The sequence below is a fragment of the Excalfactoria chinensis genome, chromosome 20, assembly GCF_039878825.1.
Source record: "Excalfactoria chinensis isolate bCotChi1 chromosome 20, bCotChi1.hap2, whole genome shotgun sequence".
Taxonomy (NCBI): Eukaryota; Metazoa; Chordata; class Aves; order Galliformes; family Phasianidae; genus Excalfactoria; species Excalfactoria chinensis.
Window position 1 is genome coordinate 4,772,933 of NC_092844.1, and position 22,744 is coordinate 4,795,676.

At 40.3% G+C, this 22,744-nt stretch overlaps 2 protein-coding genes across 5 annotated transcripts in view; one reads left to right on the forward strand and one right to left on the reverse strand.

The window, feature by feature from the left end:
• The window catches only part of PRKCZ (protein kinase C zeta), a 34,362-nt gene extending 15,923 nt beyond the window's left edge, over positions 1-18,439 (forward strand). For all 4 annotated transcript variants that reach the window (XM_072354014.1, XM_072354016.1, XM_072354015.1 and 1 more), the window contains 13 exons: positions 1,566-1,697; positions 1,870-1,951; positions 2,818-2,870; positions 4,559-4,747; positions 5,642-5,739; positions 6,262-6,348; positions 6,795-6,930; positions 7,270-7,357; positions 7,877-7,996; positions 8,479-8,558; positions 9,116-9,205; positions 14,865-14,980; positions 15,177-18,439. In XM_072354014.1, the coding sequence (XP_072210115.1) occupies positions 1,566-1,697; positions 1,870-1,951; positions 2,818-2,870; positions 4,559-4,747; positions 5,642-5,739; positions 6,262-6,348; positions 6,795-6,930; positions 7,270-7,357; positions 7,877-7,996; positions 8,479-8,558; positions 9,116-9,205; positions 14,865-14,980; positions 15,177-15,264 (1,359 nt within the window). In that variant the 3' untranslated portion in view covers positions 15,265-18,439. The remainder of the gene's footprint in view (positions 1-1,565; positions 1,698-1,869; positions 1,952-2,817; positions 2,871-4,558; positions 4,748-5,641; positions 5,740-6,261; positions 6,349-6,794; positions 6,931-7,269; positions 7,358-7,876; positions 7,997-8,478; positions 8,559-9,115; positions 9,206-14,864; positions 14,981-15,176) is intronic.
• Positions 17,440-21,531, reverse strand: FAAP20 (FA core complex associated protein 20). The gene is made up of 4 exons (XM_072354019.1): positions 21,370-21,531; positions 20,066-20,213; positions 18,869-19,488; positions 17,440-18,418 (listed from the first exon to the last, which is right to left on the reverse strand). The coding sequence occupies exons 1-4, from the start codon at positions 21,459-21,461 to the stop codon at positions 18,346-18,348; spliced, it is 933 nt and encodes a 310-aa protein (XP_072210120.1). The 5' UTR covers positions 21,462-21,531; the 3' UTR covers positions 17,440-18,345.
• Positions 21,532-22,744: the final 1,213 nt, after the last annotated feature.

A 22,744-nucleotide genomic window follows, 5' to 3' on the forward strand; every position in this document is an offset into this window, starting at 1 on the left:
ACTTAGGAGTTCATTTGCTTCTCATAGCAACTGCTTAAAACTTCTTCAGTTAATTCAGGTAAATGAACACATTTGAGCATCTGAGTGATTAGTCTATAATAGCTGTGATTAGAATCTTGTTGAGCGTGATGTGGAAGCCCACTGTTATTCCTATGGTTATATGTATTTTGGGCAGGCACGAGGGATCCTTCTGTTACTCCCAGAATCTGACAGTTGTCCTTTTGTCTTTTTGTTTTGTTTCCCTCCCCCCCCGCCTGCATCAAACCAAAATAAATGAGATTTTCTTGTTTGCTGTTTCCAAGCTCTAGGACATTTTATTTCGCCTTCAATATTGCTGCTGCCAAACCCATACGAGGGTACTGAGAGCAGTCTGATGGAGCAGGGCTTTAGAAAGGAGCAGCTACAGATGTCCAAGGCTCGCTGCCCTGGCACTTTCTCTTGTTTGTTTCCCCCTGGACAGCATAGCTTGGATTTCTCCCAGTCCAGGAGTAGCTACATAGCTAAATGGAATGTAATTAAACTTTGTTTTCTACAGCTATTAAGATATGAGAGGCGATATAGAGAACAGTTTCTTTTCAAAAAGCATCTAGTCTGGTCATTATACTACTGGAAAGGATTCGTAGTAGTTTAATGCTTTTTGGGCAGGGCACCATGTATGATTCATTAGTCTGAGGATCTGAATAACCACACTAACTGCAGTTTGCTGGGAGGAACAGACTTGCACTGTTCTGTGGCTTTGGGACAGTTCTAAGCTTGAAATGGGGGATGAGTGCAGGGCTGCCTGAGCGGCTTGCAGGACGATGGGCAGCATCGTTACCCCCATTACAGTGATCACAGGAGAGAGTCTGCAGATATGGATTGTAATCCAGTCACCATTTGGCAACCTGTGTCCTGTATATATGGAGATAACTGAGGGTAGGTCACTTCTTGGCATAAAAGGATCTATTTGCTATTTGGCAGTTTGCGTAAAGTGTATAAAATGACCACAGCACACATACAGTGGAAAAAACTATTTAAAGAGGTGCCTTGTTGAAGTCAGCAGCAGAAAGTCTGACTTACTACTTTGTCCTCATTCGGATTTAATTTATTCAGATGCCATTTCCAGACATGAAGAGAAAAGGCCATATATTTCAGGTATTAAATAATGCAACACACAGAGGTTTTAAATCAGATTTGATAGATAAGATTTTTAATTATGTTGTCCGAAGCTTCTACTTATGTTCTACCTCAGAAGCATATAGATGCAGATGTGGAACAGCCTTCATACTTTGATTTGTGCTGTCCTGTAACATTTTGTGCCAGTTAGGATATTTTTTACACATGTGGCACTGATTCCTTTCTGTCCCTTTTGTTTGGGTAACCTCTGTCAGTACCCGAAGCTTAAAATATACTTGCTGTCTAAGAATGATACGCTGGTGTTGAGCTGTGGTGTATTCCGTGTGCTTGAGATGTTTGTTTTCTTAACATACAGCTTAAAAAACAAGGGCATTTTGCTAAACTTTCAGTGTGAAGTGTACAGAAGGGAATTGACAATGGGAATTGATAATGTGCATTCTGCCTTTTAGAGAGCGTACTGCGGCCAGTGCAGTGAAAGGATATGGGGTCTCAGCAGGCAAGGATACAAGTGTATCAACTGCAAATTGTTGGTCCATAAACGTTGTCACATACTTGTTCCACTGACCTGCAAGAGGCATATGGTAAGTTGGTGTTTAAGTTTGTATTGTGTCTAAAACTATTATGTTTTACTGTGCCCTGTTCTGCTAATTCTAGATCTGTATCTTAAGTGATGAAACGCTTTGTGTGGCTGTAGTAGATTTATAACACTTGGGGAGGTAATTGATTTTCAGTTTGATTTGTTTGTCTTCAAAGGATTCGGTCATGCCTTCCCAGGAACCTCAGTTAGGTGATAAAAATGATGAAGTTGACCTTCCTTCAGAAGAAAATGATGGAAGTGAGTATTCTTCTTCCCCATTTATACTATAGCTACTGTACTGTGGTCTGAAAATCTGTGAACATCTTTGTTGCTTTAAAATACTTTGTTCATTGGTAACTTTGCCTCCTGATATCCTTCAGAGGGTGAAATGTTGAACTTTGTTATTAGAGGTTGCAATTGTCTTTTCTTTGTTCATTACTGATGAGTTAAGTGAGCTCTCTCAGTAGAGTTCTCATACTTGCAAGTGTGGTGTCATAGAGTGGATCTATAGACCAAGGTAGTTGATACACACAGCCCACTTTCCAACGTATCTGTTGTCTCAAAAGATAACTGTGGGCTGATGAGCTCTAGTTTAGTCCCATGGACTTTGATGCTAATTAGCAAATTGATTACAAAAAGTTTCCTTTAAGCATGCCATCCAATTCAGATATATCCTCAACTCATACATTCTGAAGCCATTCCATAAGGCGAATTCAAGCGTGGGTCTGTTGGCAACAACAGATCTGACCTACAGTGTTAATGTAAGAGCACCTCTGAGACCTTCTGAAGGTCTCCTAAATTGTGTGGAATTGGGATTATTCCTTCCAGATCAGTACTTCTGTGGTTTAACCTGTCCTGGGTCTGGGACCCACTTATCCCACTTAATCCTCAGCGTTCATTGCTAAGTTCCTGTTTGTCTCAGAGATGGTTATTTCAGCAGTGCCCTTGGTTAGGAACTACTGTCAGGATTAGAAGAATGGAATAGAAAAACATGATTGACTGTCCCCCAGTATTTATAGCAAACTGCTAACCCTAAACTACTAAATGATCTTCCCCTTTATCACTTTGTGAATTATTTCTAGTAAGGCCTTAATCACATTGCTGCTGTTTGACATGTTTTCCAGTTCCTTACATCCCCTCAAACCGGAAGCATGACAGCATTAAAGATGACTCTGAGGTATGTTGTAAGATTACTTTTGTAATTCACTTCAATGTATTCATAATCATACAGCTTCTATGAAAGAACCGGTTCTATTTATGCTGTTTTTTCTGCTTAAATAAGAGGTCTGAATTTTCTTTCTGAAAATGGTTTTTAAAGCATTTTGATGGATTTTTGATTTCTTCTATATGCAGCTCTTGTCATCTGAGTCACGATGTGAGAGAGATGCTTTATTCCCTGCATTCACACTGAAACAATAGTGATTTGGCAGATTGTTTGGCTGTATAGGTTCTTACAGCATGTGGTGGCTCTGACATTGTTATCTGCCCTCTCTAATGGATGTACACCCCTTCTCACCCTAGGGCTACCTCTGCAGGCTAACATTAAGAGAGCTGGTTCAATCTGGTAGTACATTACCTATCCGGCTCTCTGGATAACTAATAATTTACAGAGAGCTCCCATGGAAATACAAGTCGAGTAACATGTACTTAAGCTATTTTTTCAGCTTTTGTAGCGGTTCTGACACGATCTCTTCATACTGTTATTCCCTCAAAGCAGTTGAATTCTAAAGGATTTCAAGAAGCTGCTTTTAAAAATGCTTCTGGCGCATTTGAATTAAATGCATGTTACAGAACTGCAGCAGCTGGTTTGCTATCCTACTTCTAAACAAACCGGTACCTTCTTTCCTCTACCTCCGCTACAATACTTGTCACTACTATTAATTTACACTTGAGTAGTTCTTGCTCTTGGGTAAGCGACTGCCTTATTTTCCATCATGTGCCTTTAGAATTTGTCTCAAATTCAGAGCTGCCAAGACACAAATTGTTATCAGAAGTTACTTATTTCTGCTATGGGAGTGCCCAGGTACTATTATATATGCACAGTTACTATTTAAATGTTGATGGGTTCTTTTCTGCATTACAACAATCTGACTTTCCCATCTTGCTTTTGGGCTTTACTAAAATAATTTAAGGTGTCCTGCAAAGAGGACGTGGTATTCTGGTAGCTTTGTTGAATGGACTCTTTAAGCTCACAGCAATCTCTTCTAATAGCAGTCAATCCTAGATCAAGATTCTTTATATAAATAGTTTACTTGGTTCAGCAGAACACTGATCTGTCTGCAAGTACCGTAGCAGGAGGTCAGATAAAAATAGGCCATAGAAGTATGTCAAAGCATTGTGTATCCTGGTGAAATTCGGAAAGTCAAAAGGTATTGTGTATGTGAATCTTGAACTACTCAATCTGTAGTCTTATATCACATAAGTCCAGCAGATAGTGAAGATCAAGTTTGTCTTTTAGGATCAGTAATGAATTGAAAACCAGCTCTCTTTGCTGTAGAATATTTTCTGCCAATTCTCACATTTCAGAATATAAAAGCAGGTCTTTGCTCAGTGCTAAGTGTAATTCTGCAGAGCCTAAAGCTTAAGAATGACTAAAATGTCACTTCTAAAAGCAACGCCTTCTGTTTTCCAGGAGGGAGTACTTAAATGATTCATTGAACAAAGTAGAGCAAGAGAACAAAACAAATGCCAACAAAATATTTCTAAATAAGTTACTGTCAGCCATTCAGATCTGTGTGACAGTGACAACAGCGTGTACAGTCAGTGAGTTCTGTCCGGTGGTTAAAGACCTTTTGGCTGTAATCTATGCTAGAAAGAGAAGATACTTTCATAACAGTTAACTACTTGTTTGTTTGTTTTATACAGGATATCAAACCAGTCATTGATGGAATGGATGGAATTAAGATTTCTCAGGGCCTTGGGCTACAGGACTTTGATTTAATCAGAGTTATTGGACGTGGAAGCTATGCCAAAGTTCTATTAGTTCGGTTAAAAAAGAATGATCAAATCTATGCGATGAAAGTAGTGAAAAAAGAATTGGTCCACGATGATGAGGTACGTCTGTGTTACCTGCATTCCACTGCATGCTTTAAAAACAGATTGACAAACATCATTGAAGTTGTACCAGCTTTTGAACCTCATCTGTCACTGCCTGAAGTGCAGCCTCAGGACTGAATCTGAAATGTCTCTCATTTTAATAAAATCTTAAATTTGGTAGAATGCATGTGAAGAACGTTCAGACACAAGTGTGCTAATCAGTACACTTCGATTCACTTAAAAGAAAATGGAATACATGATGTGAATCCCAGTGAAGAAAAAAAAGGGAGGTTTGAAGCACCTGCAGTGCCACAGAGCTGGAATGTGCCGCATTAAGTAAAGGAGTGGGGTTGGGTTCACTGCCCACAGCCCTGCTCAGATGAGAGACGTTGCAGAACAATGACAATGCCATACAGTGCCATACGTTGTCAGGCTGCCAGCTCCAGAGGCACACTGCGGTGTGACATGCTTGTGCAGGAGTGGCAGCACGTCTGGAGAGGTGTATGAACTGTGACACCAGAAGGTACTGGAAGAATGTGAATTTTTCTAGGCCTATCCCGTTAATGTTAGTTTATTAACACAGTATTAGTGTGCTATGTGTACAAATGTGATGAGTTCAGTTTGGGATCTTGTAAAGGTGAAATCATTCATTAAAACAAAAAGTGAATGTGAAGACATTGAAATTCGGGTTCATATTTAGAGCCACATTTAGCATTCTGAAGTGTAACTTCTTGAGTTATTTAAATGCACTGAATAATTGAGCTGAAGTGTTTTCTGTTTTCCTCCAGATTTAGTCTTTCTTAAGGACATACATAAGAACACTGTATACAAGGGAGCTTAGATGTAAACACTGTATTTTCTGGGAATGTTTGTGGTGGTAGAAGTTGTGATTGTTCAATTATTCTATTTCAGGATATTGATTGGGTACAGACAGAGAAACATGTGTTTGAACAGGCATCCAGCAACCCATTCCTAGTTGGTTTACATTCCTGCTTTCAAACAACAAGTCGGTAAGAAAGATCTGAAATCTCCTTTTGAAAACAGTAATCCTTGTACTGACTGCTTCTCGTAAAGGAAATATTACACTGCCATGGCAGTCAGAAAGCTTTGGAAGGGTTCCATTGCTCCACCAAAGCCAGTTCAGAGGGTGTAACTTAGTGCAGTGTGGAGCAAAATGCAGGGATTTCCTGCCCATAATATTAATCAAGCACTGCTGTCTTTTGTACTGTTTTCGATGGCACTACAGATTTCACAGCACACAGTGGATATCTGAATGAAATGGCTTCTTCCTGTTTAGTCTAGCTTCTTCATTTTGATTTGCTTTTAAATAAAGAATGTGCTCCTGCCTAATACGGGTCAAGTAAGGATTCTTTTGTCCTCTTTCCTTAATCTTAAGTAGTTGTGGTAACCATAAGAGATATGAAAGTCGCATTCAAGAGTGGAAGTGAAAATGGCTCAGATTGGAAGAATAGAAAGTTTTCTTCCTACTGAGAATTTGCTTGGAAGCCATTAATTCTATTATATACTTTCAGATTATTTCTTGTCATAGAGTATGTAAATGGAGGAGACCTTATGTTTCATATGCAACGGCAAAGAAAACTTCCTGAGGAACATGCAAGGTATTTCACTAATCCAGCTGTTGTGGTTTTCCTTCTGTTATATCATGTTGTATGAGATGCTTTAGGAAGCTTATTCTCTAAGAGAATATGAATAGCCAAGAGGAAACAGAAGGTTATTTTTAAGGATTGGATTGTTGTGCCATGGTAAGAAATATTAACTGTTTTTAGTAGGATATGTGATATTTTTTTAAAGCAAGCAAACAATTGAGAACTGACAAACTATTCCTGTGTATTTTTATTTACCGCCTCATGTTCAGTTAACGTTTCTTTGATAAGCTGATAGATGACTAATAGAATTTAAAGTTACATTTGCTGTTTTGAAAGGAATGGTTTTACAATGTGAGTTCAATACCTTTGTGAACAAATGGAGCTGCTTTTCAGTATCCTGTTCACAGAGACAAACTGGTCTTGTACCATCTTTAAGACGTTCCTCTTTGTTTTTTCAGGTTTTATGCTGCTGAAATTTGTATCGCTCTGAACTTCCTACATGAAAGAGGCATAATCTACAGAGATTTAAAACTAGACAATGTTCTTCTAGATGCAGAAGGTCATATCAAATTAACAGACTATGGCATGTGCAAGGTACAATTCTCTTATCTTTCTTTTCCCTTTTTTGCTCACTCTGTAGTGTATTTCTCTGGTTCAGCTTTTAAGCCCAGCACTGTACCTAGTGATAGCAAGGGAAAACTGACAGAAGTTCCCCTTTGCTTAACACCAGTGTTATTGAGCCTGGAATTTGGTTGTGGAATAGCAACTTAATGCTGCGAAGTAACTGAAGCACAGGACCGGATTTGTAACTTCATCCTTTGTGTTTTTTATGCCAATCACTTTGCAGGAGAGAAGTTGACCTTGTTTGAGTTCATTTCTTCTGTTCAATTTTCTACCTCTACTAAAATGTTTTAAACTGTTTTATGTATGTAGGAAGGATTGGGCCCTGGTGACACTACGAGCACTTTCTGTGGAACACCAAATTACATTGCACCAGAAATCCTAAGAGGAGAAGAATATGGTAAGCTGAGACTGAACATGTTACTGGATTTCCTCTTATTTTTTGCCCTTATATATTGAGAAAATTTAAATGCATGTTATACTGTACAATTTTGCAAGAGAAAAACAACCTTTTGATTTCAGAAAAAGTCATTAATTTTGGCTAGTTTTAAATCCTACTTTCCCTGAGCAATGCAGTGTTATTGTATTGAAATCAAGCCCCAACCCTTGATGTACTTGACATCTCAGCTGCTGTTGTTCCCCAGGCAAGGTTATGGAATGCTGTGACTAAGTTCATTGTTTATGCAGAAGTCAAAACTATAATCTTAATTACTGTTGTGGTTATAAATGGATCTGATCAGTACGTTGGGTTGTTTACGGGCACCTACAAAATCTGTACGGGTTTCCTATGTGGTCCGAATTCCTGTCAAGCTTCCTCCAGCAATTCTGATTGTGTAGAACCAGGGCATTAATCTTCACGTGATGAGAGAATCCTGGCATTTGAGGAGCAGCTGAAAATCTGCTGTGTAAATATTGACAGGGTTCAGCGTGGACTGGTGGGCTCTTGGTGTACTGATGTTTGAAATGATGGCAGGAAGGTCCCCATTTGATATCATCACTGACAATCCAGACATGAACACTGAAGATTACCTCTTCCAAGGTATCGGGTTTTTTTCTATGTTTTCTCTTGGGGGAGAAATGATGAAAATTAACAATTGCAGTGGCACTTAGAATTGCCTTTTCTTGTGTTATCTCACAGCTGCTAGCAGGTCTAGAATATATGGAGTATTTTTAAGGTTTCATCCTAGGTATTTATTTTATTGAACTGTGATGAAATAGCCTGAAATTAGGAACCTTCCTACAGGTGATAAAAGCATGTCAAAAAACAGAAGGCAAACCGACTATTCCCTATTGATGCTATAAATGACAAGATCACGTAGCTAACATTTACTTCTGAAATCTTGAAGTTCTGGTGCAGTAGCTTATATTACTGTAACTGCTTTTGCATTATTTTCAGAAATTACCATGTGTTCCCATTTTCCAAAGGGTAACAATGTAGTGTTTGTATTAAAATAATGGTCGATGTCATAAAACAACAGAAAAAACCCAACAAAACTCTTCCTGTTTTTAAACCTGTAACAGTTATTCTTGAGAAGCCAATCCGGATTCCAAGGTTTCTTTCTGTCAAGGCCTCCCATGTGTTAAAAGGATTTTTAAACAAGGTAAATAACGTTCTCTTATTTTTAGCATCTACTATCTGGAAGTCGGGGCTTCCTGTTGAAAGGAATACAGTTAAGAAGTTAATCTGCTTACTATTAAAATCTATAAAACCTTGGCATCCTGTATGATTTAAATAAAAGACCAACCAAACCACCAGCAACTTGTTGCTCTGAAGAGCTCCCACATTCCCACATCAGACTTGTTTCAAAAGCCTGCCTGTAGTTAGAAGTTATTGTAGACACTTAAACTCTTATCTGTAATACTTAATGAACATTAAGTTCATTGAAATACATAGACCTATCATCATTCACATGGGGGGGAAGGGATATGAATTATACATTACTAAATCATTGTTTATTATTGCCAGAAGTTGTAAAATACTTTGCTAAATAGAACTTATATGAACTCCAAAAGAGAATGCAAATGCTTTGGTAGCCATGGTATGAGCATCTAAACAGCCGTTAGTGTACTAGTGGAGAATGCTGCTGATATAGATGGGGCTCTGACAAAAATGGGCTGTAACCAACTCAGTGTGTAACAGTGTTTGTGTTTTTTGCAGGATCCCAAGGAAAGGCTTGGTTGTCAGCCACAAACGGGATTTTCTGATATCAAGTCTCACACGTTTTTCCGCAGCATAGACTGGGATCTGGTAAAAATAATTACTTCTGTTTGTGTTTTCAAAAGGAACCTCTTGTTTAGTTTCTTGTTAATTTACCCAGTGTAGATGCAAGGTGCCTGCAGTTGGACTCCTCTGGAGGTCATCTCACAGTCCTAACAGAGAAGGGAAGTGTATGTTAGCAAGCAGTGCTTAATTTCCCTGATTAGAAACCTTTCTACCTCAAAGAGAGGGAAGGTTGGTAGGTAACTGAGTGAACAAGAGCAGGTAAAGTGCCATGGAACCAGTTAATGTGCAGCTGTGGGAGGTGAAGGTGCTTCACGTGCCCAAAGCATTTCTGGTCTATTTGTAATACATTATTTAAAGAAAAAAATCAAACTCTGTACTTTTAAAAATCAGTGGGATTATTCAGGTAGGTAACAGTGAAATAACAGTTATGGCAGAACAGGATTGCTTCTTTGTCTTGATAAAGTGGCTTGAAGGTTTTGTAGCTATTTGAAATGATTCTCTGATTTCTTCTATTTTTCTCTATACTTGGTGTTATGATGGAAATGTTTAGCTTAGGATGGAGCAGGCAACTTGCACGTCTGCAGGTCTGGATGCATAAATATTTACTAAAGCTAGCCTTATAAAAGGGTCTGATACTTGGTGACTGTCTCTGCTTCCCAGAAAGTCACCATAGGAGCTGCGTTGTTGCATTTATGGACACAGCCAAAAAGCAGTCGGGAACTCTTCCTTTCCAGCGTTGTTTTTAATACTTCAGTTGAACCTTGAGAATATTGAGAATAAATGCGTGTGTTGTTTTCATAGTCCTGGGAGGTCTCCACGAAACACAGAAACAGGCAGTCAGCAATGACTGTAATAATGCGAAGGAGGTTCAGAGAAGAACCGTATGATGACAGTTACTCTCAGACCTGCTGTTCAGACGTTCAGAGGAGACATTCAGTCCATTAGGAGCCAGTGTTTTAATATACCTGCCGTTCACAAAGTGATTTGTACCACAGTTACAAGGATGTCTACTTCTGTCACAGACGTGGCTTGTTTTCTGTTCTCCTTTTACCTACGTGCTGTGTTCCATTATGTTAGCTACCCAGTGGTAGCTATAATGCAATTTACTGGGGTCTGTGTTAGAATATTAACGTCATGCACTGCAGGGTTTCTGCTTTGCGGAGTTTTTCTGAGGTCCACAAGACTTGTTGTTGTCTTTATCTGTATAAATACTTCTTAATTGGAACTGTTACTTCTTGATCATCACATATGCTGGGTTTACTTCAGTTTTGATTTTCTACCTACTTTTTGGTTGAATGCCTCGGTATTAAATATCTAATTAAAAATACTAATAAATTGGGGTGGATTTCTGTATGATTTTTTTTAATTAGGGCAGTGCTGCTAAGGAGGACGTAAGATGTCAGGAAAAAAATCTAAGCTGTGCTTCTAGTATTGGGAAATATATTAAGGATAAAATGTAAAACCACTGTGTTGCTTTCGGTGTTGGTTGTCTGAGTTGTGTGTGCTGTGGTTCAGAATGTAATAGATACTCACTCTGTATGAGGGATGGTTTAATAGCATTCAGGGAAACGCCAACACAACAGGTAGATTTTTGTTTAACCCATGACAATAAATGTTAGGATTATAGCACTGGGATTGGTGCTACTGGAAATTAGAACTAATTTAGTCTCTGTTGCTGACTTGAAGGTCAAGGGCTACTTCGAGTCATTTATTCTGTTCAAGTGTTGCATTTCATCTGGTGTGTTTCCCTTCCTACTGAATACAGCCGATAGGTTTTCCATGCACACAAATGCTGTTCCTCAGGAAGAGAAGTGAATCCACTGTCCTGTCTATTTCTTGTAATGCACCATTCTGCATCTGTGTAGGAGTTTTCCAGTCTTGAGTGCACTGCACCAAGTTAGAACAGAAAGCTTAGACGGCTGAATTAGTTTTGGATCTCTGTTTTTAAATGTGGAGTATTAACTGTATTGGTGTTCACTGTGTAACTTGTAATAAGTTATACTTAAGTATTTTGACATTTCTCTCAACTGGCATTTAGTATCATTGAATTTGTAGGCTGCTTATGTTAATTATAATGGAAAAGGTTACAAAAATAGGAATGTATTTCTGTTCTGGATGTAATTCTATTCACATCAGTGGCTTTTTGTTGTTAGTATTGCTTCCAAACATCCAAAAATACCTTCAATTTTTCCTTGTGAAACTGACCTGTGAAATATATTGGAATAAGATTCTGGGAGCCAACAGAGTCTGTGTAAACTTTGGTTTGAAATGGGAGAAACCCTTGTTTGCATTTTGAATTGTTTTGAAAGTGGCAGTGATTTATATATGATCTGTGAGGCAAAGAGGAGCCTGGAGTCAAATGGTTACAGGAGGAACCATAGAATGGATGGAATCATAGAATGCTGTCTAATATTAAATACAAGTACTTAAGATTGTACAAGACCTGTAAGAGAACCTACAAGTCTTGGTGTAGGAAACAAGAATGTTTCCCTTCCCTTGGTGTGGTTCAACCATCCATCCAGATGTGTGAAGGAGCTGGAGCCAGGCAGGAAGCTGAGTGTATCACGGAGTATTTTTGCTATCAAAACCAAATGTAGTTTTTCATGCAGAAGTATATATTAAAACAATCTTATTGCTTTGTCATTTAATGCTGTTGTCACTGAGGATGTTGCATGAAAACAAACTGTGCTTTTCGATTTTCCGTTAGTGTCGTTGGTTCTGTTCCAGGGGGAGCTTTGAATGTTGATTTTGTATCTGATATTTCTCTAGAGGAACGGTGACCTCCAGTGGGCAGCAAGGCTTAACCCAAAGTGTATGTACCACGTAGGCCATAGCAGATCAGAATAATGATCAAGTCTGGTAGCCTGTCTCTATCAAAGCCATTACCAGAAGCTTCAGAGGAAGGTAAAAATGGTTCCAACTGCTCATAGCCTGCAATGTTTCTCGTATAGATAAATCACTTCCTTCTAATTGGTCACTTTTATTCCCTGTAGCATGAGTAGTAATGCAGAGCATATAGATGTTTAGCTCAGCTGGTGGTTAGGAAGTTACCTGTAACGTACTGCCTTTTAACCACAGTTTTTAAGTACTAACTTTGGTGATAAATCCTTAACAGAACAGGGGGAAGTAATTGGAGTGTATGTTCTCTGATTTAAAGAAAAACCACCTTCACAGTTCAGAGAAAGCAGGAAGAATTCATTTAGCCAGAACTTAACTCTGAAACAACTGAAGTGTGTTAATCAGCTGCATGCCTGGTAGTATTCTACCCAATGAGGAAACTGTCAGTGGTAATTTAAGTTGTGGATTACAATATAACTAAAATCTTACCCTGCTGATGAGTGTCTTGTCCCCAGTTCTGCTCCATCTTGCCCCATCCCAATTACAAGGGGATCCCTGCAGAACGTTTTGTGCCTCTCACTGGATACAGCTGAGATTGTTCTTGTATATTTTTCCAAAGCCTGTAACTGGAATGCTGGTCCTGTTTCAGGTTGGCTAATTTCTGCTTAGATGACCCACTAAAGAAACCCAGCGTGAGCAATAAACATACTGTGTTAGTACTGGAAGTCTGCATTTATTTACCCTTTGTTCTTCCCATTAAAGTGTAATCCAGTAATGTTAAATGGGAAAACCACTGTGAAGTGTATCAAATCTCTACTGTCATGAGGCTATTTCAGACAACTATGAAAGCACAAACAATATAACCCTAAAGCTGTACTCTGAAAGTAGCAATGCCAGCAAATGTTGTAAGAAGGGTCCAGAAGGCTTTAGCCATCTCAACTGGCTGCAGTTAAACCTTTGGCTCATTGAAATTGTCTGACCTGATTTTTCACACTTATGGCCCAACAGGAAAGGGGAAGCTTCATATCTACATCATACATAGTCCAAAGGAAAATCTCATCAGATGTTTGTATTCATGTCAATTTGTGAGCTGCTTTGTATGAGATTTTTGTTCTTGGTGCATATGATAACAAAGCTCTCCAGTTCTCGTCATGGTGAATCTGCCTGTGAAGAGTTTTGCTATCTCTCTAATAACAGGTAGAATTGCTTACTTAGAATGAAGGGCACTCTTCATTTTTAGGTGTTTTTGTTTACTTATTTTCTTAATGTTTCTAATTAGTGAGGTGTTAGAAACACGTAGAGGTGCATTTCACATTTTCTAGTATGTTACATTTCTCATGCATTGTTTTTCTCTAGTGTAAATGCTTTCTGTTGTCACTGCATCCCTAAGTTAAGCACTTACTTCAGTTTAAGGCGCAGCCTCAGCATATCAACAGCTGTAGCATTAGAGTTTGGTTGGTTATCTTCCCATGAAACATGGGGGTGTTTGCAGGACAGACCTGCAATAACATCGCATGGCATTGGTGGTGATGGGACCTCCTTGGAGTGCCACGAATGCTTAGAACAACGTGTTGGGATCATGAGCTGCTCCGGCTGTGTGTGCACAGTGCGGTTCAGTTCACATCATGTGCTGATATCTGGTGTCAGGTGGTGCTGCTTACCTCACTGGTTTTACAGAATGGAATGCGTTGGAATGCTTGTTTGCTTGTGTGAAGGAACTGAGCAGTAGCACCGACATGGCTGCACAATGCATAGGAGCTCGCAGGAGTGTTTGCCATGCAGTAGAGCTGGGAAGAGGGGCAGCTAATGCTTTTTGTAACCAGTGTGTTGAAGTGTGAATGGAAATTGATTTAATTGGGGTGCTTTTGCTTTCTTCTCTCTTACAAAGCAGAGTGAGAGCACTTTCTTTTTGTCACTGTAGGTACTTTAGACTGCGCTGTCAGACGTTGAGTCGTAATGAATTCTATTCACAAATATTTGATGTATAATAGCTTAAAGAACCATATATACAAGAAATAGACAAATCTGTTAGGACTGTTCATAGACAAGCCTACAAAAACTCGATGTACTATAACTTAGGATGCTTCTTATTCTACAGTACTTCAACTTGGAGACTTCTACATTACTTCTGTTGTATTGCTGTGCTATTTGAGGCAATGTGATGTAGCTGGCAGCTCATGCAGCATCTCCCTGTGGTTACTGACTGGCTCACAAAGATGTATGTGGGCAACCAATTGCTTTTGGAAGTCAAAACACCCGTCCATGACTTGCCTTTGGAACAAGCTAAACAAGGGGGAATTCTTGTTTTTAACTGCTGTGGATAGAGACTTCAACACATCACAGTCTGTCAGCGGCTCCTGTATCGCTCTGGGCTGTGATAAGAGCAGTCTTACAGCTCTGAATGATAGCAGGGATCTGCCTTGATAAATAAACCTTAGCTACTGTTGAACACATCAGTGCTGCAGCAAATGAGAAAAGGCTCTTAATGATTAGAGCAGCATTATTTGAATCAAAAGTGTTTTTTCACACTTTCTCAGTCCTTGGTATGGCAGATGAATAGTGGTTTCGTGTTCCCATAGCAGGAAGCGTTGTACATAAATACAGTTGCATTTCAACTGCAAAATAAATTTCTGGGTTGCTTTAGCTATTATGAGAACTCCTGCTTTTCATGACTAGCCATTGATGTGGATGTTAGTAAATGCTGCCTACAGTCTTGTCCTGTGCTGGAACTAACATTAACAAGTCTGGATATCTTAGAGAAAAGCAAGAGGCAGCTCTAGAGGAGCTTATAGGAGAGGGGGAATATCTGTAACTTCTTTTCCTCTCCCATTGTATTTTTTCCTAGTTGGAAAAGAAGCAAACAACGCCTCCGTTTCAGCCTCAGATCACAGATGATTATGGTTTGGACAACTTTGATACGCAGTTCACCAGTGAACCTGTGCAGCTAACCCCAGATGATGAGTAAGCTTTTCTTTTGCCCTGAATACAGCTATACATTACATATAATCTCCCAGTCTTTTGTCCCCTTCATTGTTGCTCCTGTATCTCTCTGTCTGACGTAGCTTTCTGTAGGGTATTCTGCTGTTACCTGAGGAAAACAGATCAGCACCAACACTACTTGCAACTGGTAAAATGGAATTTGTTTTCTGTTTTTCAGAGATATAATAAAACGAATAGACCAGTCCGAATTTGAAGGATTTGAATATATTAATCCATTGTTGCTGTCAACGGAAGAAACAGTATGAAGGAAAGGCATCTTTGCTGTGGACAATGTGAATGACCTTAAATTTATACTTAACTACAGTATATGCATGCGAGGCTGGGGAACTGTAAGATTCTGGATGGAGACCAATGATTTAACATAATTGCTGCTGAAAATCAAAGAAGAGAATAACGATTTTGGTGGGTGTCCTCCCACCAAGTTATTCTTCCATTCTGGGCACTGACACAACTGGCTTCATTTATGAAGGAATTTGCATTTTGTGCCTATTTCATGAAGGATTGAAACCCTCATTGCATCTCGGGGAAAGGAGTTTCTGAACAAGTTTGAGAACTGCACACTTTCTACAAACATTTGATGCAATGAGCTACCAGTTGAAGAATATTAGTGTAACATCCTGAAGAATAAAATATATTACGGTGGTGTTGAAGCTTATTTTTGATGCCTTTTTTCACAAGTGGTTCCTGTCTAAACGTCTCAGATGTATTTAAAAGGAGTTGTGTTTTATTAGCAATCAAAACATAAGTTTGGGTACAAGATTTAAGTGCCTAAATGGATAAACTGCATTGAAGAGTTGTTACGTATTTGGAACGTTCTTAAACCTGGTAAGTTCTGCTTGTTAATATTCAAGTAACCATTTACATATAAACATGGTTCACGGCCGCAGCCTAATGTTCACTTGTTTCTTTGTAGAATTTGACATGTGGAGTGACTCAGTATTAATTCCAAGTTAAATTTTACAGTATCAATTTCAAAGTCTGTTGTTTTAAATTGACCAAACTGTGTAGATTGAAGAAAAACTCAATTTGCACAGGAAGGATTTCTGGGAATGCTGCAGCAGCGCCTACACATACAGTGATGTCGTGGATCAGATTCTTGGGAGGTATTCTCATCAGCAGTGCAAATATTCAGAATCAGAGAGGAAGCATTAATAATAAACATAGCCTTAAAGTTTAAATAGTAAATCTAGAGTAACCATAAGAAGTGACTTTCCTGATAAAGCACACCTCCTGCTTATGATAAACTGTCTGCTTATAATTAGTGTGTATTGATAACTAATCATTCTACATAAAAGAATGGGATGTTTTGGTAAAAAATGGTTTGCATCCAGGTAGTAACTTCTTTTAAGTGAGGAACAAAGCATAACAAAGCATACCCAAGAACTTGGGCACGCAACAGAAACTGTCAAACCCCTTCTTGTAGAAACTGGGGGGCGGGGGTGTGGGATGGGGAAGCTGGGGAGAAAAGTGTGTGTTCCATCCAGGTCAGTTATCAGCTTGGAAAAGCTCTGTCACTGTGTATGGGAATTAGTATGCGTTGCTGTCTGAAATGTCCGGTGCTTGTGAGGACTCACCTGCCTCTACAAGTAACAACACGAGGCACTATTTCTTTTTGCTGGGTTTTTGGTTAACTGTATTGTGTGGGTTGTAAATACAGTAACAGGAAATGATGAGAAACCCTGTGCCATGTCATCTCACCTAATTTGGTGTCAATTGCAGGACAAAATGCAACACTCTCACTTTCTTTGTATTAACATATGGTTTTCTCAGGGTACAGCATTGCATTAGGTGCTGAACATGACATCTTTCGGATTCACATCCAAGTCATGAGGTGCTAGGATGAGACTGCCAAAACATTGTTGAAAACTTCCAATTAACCATTGATTAACAGTCTACATTTTGTATCCCTTCATTAGCAACAGTTCCGCAGGCGCGTGGTTTAGTTCTATTAATCCCATTCAGCTTTAAGTTGTGGGTTTCTCTCAGTTGGACTGTAGCTTTCTTTCTTAAGCAAGATGTATTTTAATCGGCACTAAATAATTTAACCAGTAAGGAGTACTTGCCTCAGATGCCTGGGCTTTAGATACTTTAGCTGGTAAAGGAAATATTTTCTCTCTTAAATCTCCATTTTCTATTTATTTCTTTTCCTTCTCCCTGTCAGCTGCTTTGTTTACCCCAAAAACGTTTCCTTTGAGTTCCCCTGGTTATTCAGCTGATCAATAGCTCCATTAGGAACTGCAGGTGGCTCATGAGAGGGAATGGGACAGATGAAGCTGTTCTCTGCCATGCTGGGCATAGAACTCTAAAGGTTATAACCACCATTTGTTGTTTGTTGTGTTTTTAACCATGTTCCTGGGTGGCCAGAACATTGTTGGGAGGGAGGGAAGGCAGAACAGAGACGTATCTGCTAAACAAACCTTGTGGAGAATACTTGATTTATTTAAAAACTTACAGGCATTTACAATGTTGCTGTGTTGCCAAATAGTTTGCTGGATACGAGTTTGGTTGCTCATGTGCAAGTGTATGAATAATGTTCTGTTCATAATGAAGGGGAAATTTTTATATAAAGTACTTGTTTTATAAATAAAAGAAAATGAAGGATGTAATTAAATGTGTGGTTTAAAAAAAAAATCCTAATATATTACAAATGGATCTGGTTATGATATATAGTTGTCTTATTTGAAATAGTACATGAAAATTCTAGCTACTCTGATGATTGTAAAACAGTAAATATGTTCTTGTAGTTTTGTATAATTAATTAGTTGGGATCTTTGACCAGTTTTATTTGTGCAGAAGATGGTATTACTAATCCATAACAGCTAAGATCATTTATATTCTTGCACATCTATTAAAGACTTTAATGAAAAAGATAATTGTTATTATTTATCAGTAAATTGAGCTATGTCCAACCTGCAGTTTTTAAAGCGACCTTATTGTAAATTAAAAAACCTACAGAATTATGCCTGTACCTCAGTACTGTAGTCTGTTTATTCCCTGTATTGGCTCACATCTGGACTGCAGGCTCTTGAGGTCCAGAAGAAAAGGGTTTGCTGAGACACAGAACTTCAGATACTGGTTTGTTGTGATTTTTCATGTTCTGTGATGGCGGTTGTATGTGCTGCTCTCAACTGTGTTGGTGACATATGAGAGCATTTAAAACAATCCCAAACAAATGGGCAGGCAGCACTTGACCTTCCCTCTCAGTTCCTGATCTGTGATATTTCAGGAAGTTTGAGACAAGGACGCGTTTCCTTGACACGCTTTTCCTTTTCCTTTGAGAAAGGTTCAGCCTCAACTTTGTCCCTTTGCTCTTCATTATTCTGGGTTTACCACATGATATCGTCTGTGCTTTCAGATAAGCATCTAGCAAGGTGGCCATCAATATCCAATTGGGACAGCCTGCAAATAAAAAGATCTCAGTGAGATACAGAGTCCAATCATTCAAACTATGCAGCTCCTCTCAGTTCCTGTAAAATCTCATTAATGAAGCCGTTCTTTTGTTTCATTCAGCCTTCCAGAGAAGGAAAGTATTTGGCAGATACATCCTGCAGTGTTCGAGGACCTGTTCAGAGCCTTGTTAGTTTTCAGCGACTGTGAAAGCCAAAATGCCAGTAAGTGGTGTGATTTCAAGGAAAAACATAATTCATAGTTTACAGTAAATTGTAGGTGCTAAATTGCTGGGAGATTTTTTAATAGAGGCAGTTAGAGAGTAATGGAGGGCTGAGTTTTGCCATTAGAAAGCCAAATAAAATTTTTGCCTATTTTATTTTCATAACGTGGCACAGAATGCAGCCAGCAATATTGCTGTTTGTATACTTGGAAGACGGTACAAAGTAACAGGAGACTCACCTTCCACTGAAACGAATCAGACACATTGGGCAGCTGTCAAGAGCTGAAGATCCTTCACTCTCCTGTCCAGAGTTCTCTTTACAGCTCTCATTTCCAGCCACGTTCACCAGCGGAGACTTCCTTCCTGTAGGAACACTCCTGCTCTCACCAAATGAAATGCTGCTTTGATGCGTTTGTGCTTGAAGCTCATTTTTCTCTTGTTTTCCCTTCTTGCTGTTCTGCACAGTCCCTCTGCAATGCTGTTCAACACTTAGAGCTTTTACAGTTCTTTGTGGCAATGGCAGGTGGCACGTAGAAGTTTTATGCTGAGTGTCTGTAAATGGTTTGAGATCTACGTCTGCCTTGGAAACACCTCCTGTGTCTTCCCCAGCCATGTCTGGGGGGGAATCTGTATTAGTGTTACAGCACGTTTGCTCAGATGCAGAAGGTAAACTTTTCAGTTCATCTGCTTGGTCCCATTCTTCATGTAAATGCTCCAGTTGTGTTTCTATTAGCTGAGGGGAGCTAAAATCTGGTTTAAAATGTTGTTCTTTGGGAAAGGGTGGGAATGGTGTCCAGCAAAAGTCTTTCATTCCAATCTTGAAGACTTCTTCTTTTTGTAGATTCTCTTCCTCAGAGCTCTGTGACATACAAGGTCTTCAGAACAAATGCACACACTACAAACAAAGCTGGATATGCTACAAATACTGAGAAAGCTAAACTACATGGAAGCAACGAGCACCTTATTTACATCCATCCAGCACTCACAAACCAATTAACAACTTGCTGGGATTTAAGGTGTGCATCTTAACATTTCCAAGTCATTCCCACTGGTTGAACACAAACAGGATATTCTATAGGATTGATTAGGGGGGAACAAAGATCTGCTTTAGAAGTGCAGTGTTTTGTATGTTAAGGTTCTATTCAGTAATAGAGCAGTGTAAAATCTGTTACTGACTAATTAATCTATTACCATTTACTTTGTCCAATTCCCTTCCTTTGGGATGTGCTGGTGCTTATGTTTTCCTGCAAAGAGATTCTCTATGCAAGCACAAATTGTCTTTATGTTCCTTGCAATGTATGTAGAGGCTAAAGAGCTGCAAATCATCTATTTTAAAGGTATTTCAGAGTGCTGTCTCTGATACCCTCATTCAGACTATCAGTACTGTAAGCGTGACACAAAGTGAAGACAAACAGGATCCAGTGCACTTCCTTTACCTTGCTGAAGAACTCTGGAAAACTGGGCACTGTTTGCCAACTTGTGCATTGTAAATCTTGACTGATGTTCCTCAGTAGCAAGCTCCACGTCTTCTCACACTCGTTTAAGTCATTGTTTTCAAACCAGGAACTTCTGTCAGTCGATGCCCTGAAAAGCAAGAGGGAGTGTTGGTAGTTTGGGGTGGGGAAAGAGAAGAAAATACTTCACATAGCTGTTCTTCTGCCTCTTAATGCATCTAGAGTAGTGCTGAGGGTTCCTAAAACACTTATGTTCCCAACTGTTGCTTTAGCCAGGTGGATGCTTCACAATCCAGTGTCCAACAGCTAAAGGTATATTGATCTATTTCAGCCCAACACAATGGCTAAGCACAAGGTAAGGGTTTTATGATTGCAAATTGGCATGTCTCTTCCATTTGCACTACAAAGAATTCCCTTCTTACCTATTTTCTGTTGATCAAGTAGCACTGTATGCTGAAGGGAGCATTATATTTGACAATTTGGGCATATAAAACCACAGAGAGGCACATAAAAGCCATTTGTCAGTAGGAATAAGTGCAGCAATGCAGACTTCTCACCATTTAAAAGAGAGGGGAGACTCCCTGCAGAGGAAAAAAACAAGTTTAGCTGTTTATTCTACCACTTGTTTATCATGGGAACCTTTGCGTAGCCTACAGCAAGCTGCCTCTAGAACAAAGAGCAGTTATTTTGTCTGTAAACTCATTTTACAGTCTACCTTCGCAGTCCAAATTGCCCAGTAAAAGCATAACTTGTAACGAATGAGACACAGGTGTTTATTCCTGTCTTCATTTCGGGATGGAATAGTGCAGTGTAGCTGCTGTTTTCTTCTCTAAGCCCAAACGTGGCCCCTTGCAGAGCACAGGGATCACTGAGTGCAATGAGGAAGGCGGTGCATCGCTCGCTGTGTGTGCTCGGCTGTTCCCACGAGGCAATCTGAAATTACTGATTAGCTTTCTAAACAACTCTATCTAATCCTTCCTTAGGAAGGCATTAGAAAGGATTAACCATAAAGTAAGCATAATAAGGGTTTTATGCGCTCGGGGTTGCATCGAGCCAATTGGAAGAGGAGGGATCGTCGATGAGAATTCAGCTCTGCTCTCCCCACTCCTGGCTGAAGGGTTTTATGGGCTGGTCGCCCCGAGGTGACGCTGAGTGATGTCAGTGTACGACACCGCTTTAACTACAAGCACAACCGAGGCGGGGCTGAGCCGTGCCGCCCCCCCACATACACACACACACACACCAGGCCGTCCTCGAGCAGCCCTCCCCGTCCTGCCCGCACTCACCGTCGCTGCGGGGCGGTGCTGCTCTCCCTGCTGAGGGCTGTCGGTGCTTTCTTGGCTCTGAGGCGCAGTTTGGCGGCTCCTTCCTCAGCCATGGCAGCGGCCTGGCCCACGCGGGGGGACGGCTGAGGAGGCGGCGCTGCTCGCGCTCGGCCGTTATGTGGAGAAGGCGGCGCCTCAGCGGGTAGGCGGCACTTGTCGTGTGGTGGGCTGGGCTGGGCTCGGCCTGCGGGGCCGGCAGCGTTGATAGGATGGCTGGGATTGGAAAACTGGCTTGTTAGTAGTAATTTTATTCCTTCAGCTTCGTGTTTTTGTCGCGTTTCGGTCGATGGGGTGTTTGGAGCGGCCGCATCCCGCTCTGCGCAGCTGTGAGGGACCCTCCGTAGGCCTTTGTGCCCAGAGCAAAGCGCTGCGTGCTGAGGTGCCTGGCTGGAGCCTACAGGTGCAAACTCAAGTATTAAAGTAGATTAAGGACACACCTCAGATCTAATTCCTTCTCCTGAAGAAGCGATGCTGCTCAGTTCTTCTTTCCTGTTGGAGCATCTTTCTCAGCTGCTGCAATACCCCTGAAATAACTGTGGTGCCTTTTGCTTCTGCTGCCATGTAGAAGCTGCTTCCCAGAGGGACGAGATGAGGTTCCACGTTCAGGTTTTCCCTTTCCCCCCCCCCGGCATTACAGGCACTATCAGCATCCCAGGCAGAACCAGGTGAGGAGTGGTGATGACAGCAGACAGCAAAGAGGAACTGTACGCACATAAAGCGTAGGCAGAAAGAGGGGATGAAAAGCAATGATAAGGAAAGCGAGGCCTGGTTCTATGTGCTGGCCTTCATTCAGGCTGCACTATCAATGATATTAGGCTGCTGATAACCACCGCTTGGCGGCAGCAAACAGCACAAAAACAGTGTCTGTAAAATAAAGTGAGGGGCAGGGAGAGCTTTTAGGCTGAGCTCGTGTCTGTGCGTATTCCTGGGTGTATCTACGGCAATGAGTGCTCGCACCGCAGTTCCTTCCTTTGCTCCTGTGATTTCTGTCAGTGTTTTACCCATCTTGTGGCCCCTTGCATCCTAGCTGGGCAATCCTCCCCTCCTAAGCCATGCATTGCACTGGCAGGTTAGTGCTGGTGGGTATGGCTTCCTCAAAAGCAGCCATCAGAAGTGTCGGCTGATTTGGTGCTGGTGGTGATGCTGTGTGGTACCATGACTCACTCGTTATAACATTTGTAACAGCTCTGTGATGGGTGAGATTAAAAGTTAATTATTGCGGAGTAAAGATGAACAAGTGAAAGAATATAGTGAAAGGAATAGTGGGAATTACTAGTGTAACTGATGGGTTTTGGTTTGTATCTTCCCAGTATTAAAAATGGATTTGCCATAGCAT

Bases quoted from the DNA above. Each gene is read 5' to 3' on its own strand.
- FAAP20 (XM_072354019.1), bottom strand. From the start codon at position 21,461: ATGGCTGAGGAAGGAGCCGCCAAACTGCGCCTCAGAGCCAAGAAAGCA. The intron at 20,214-21,369 runs GTGAGTGCGGGC...CTTGCTTTTCAG, and splicing joins AGCACCGCCCCGCAGCGACG to GGCATCGACTGACAGAAGTT. The intron at 18,419-18,868 runs GTGAGTCTCCTG...TTTTATTTGCAG, and splicing joins CTGATTCGTTTCAGTGGAAG to GCTGTCCCAATTGGATATTG.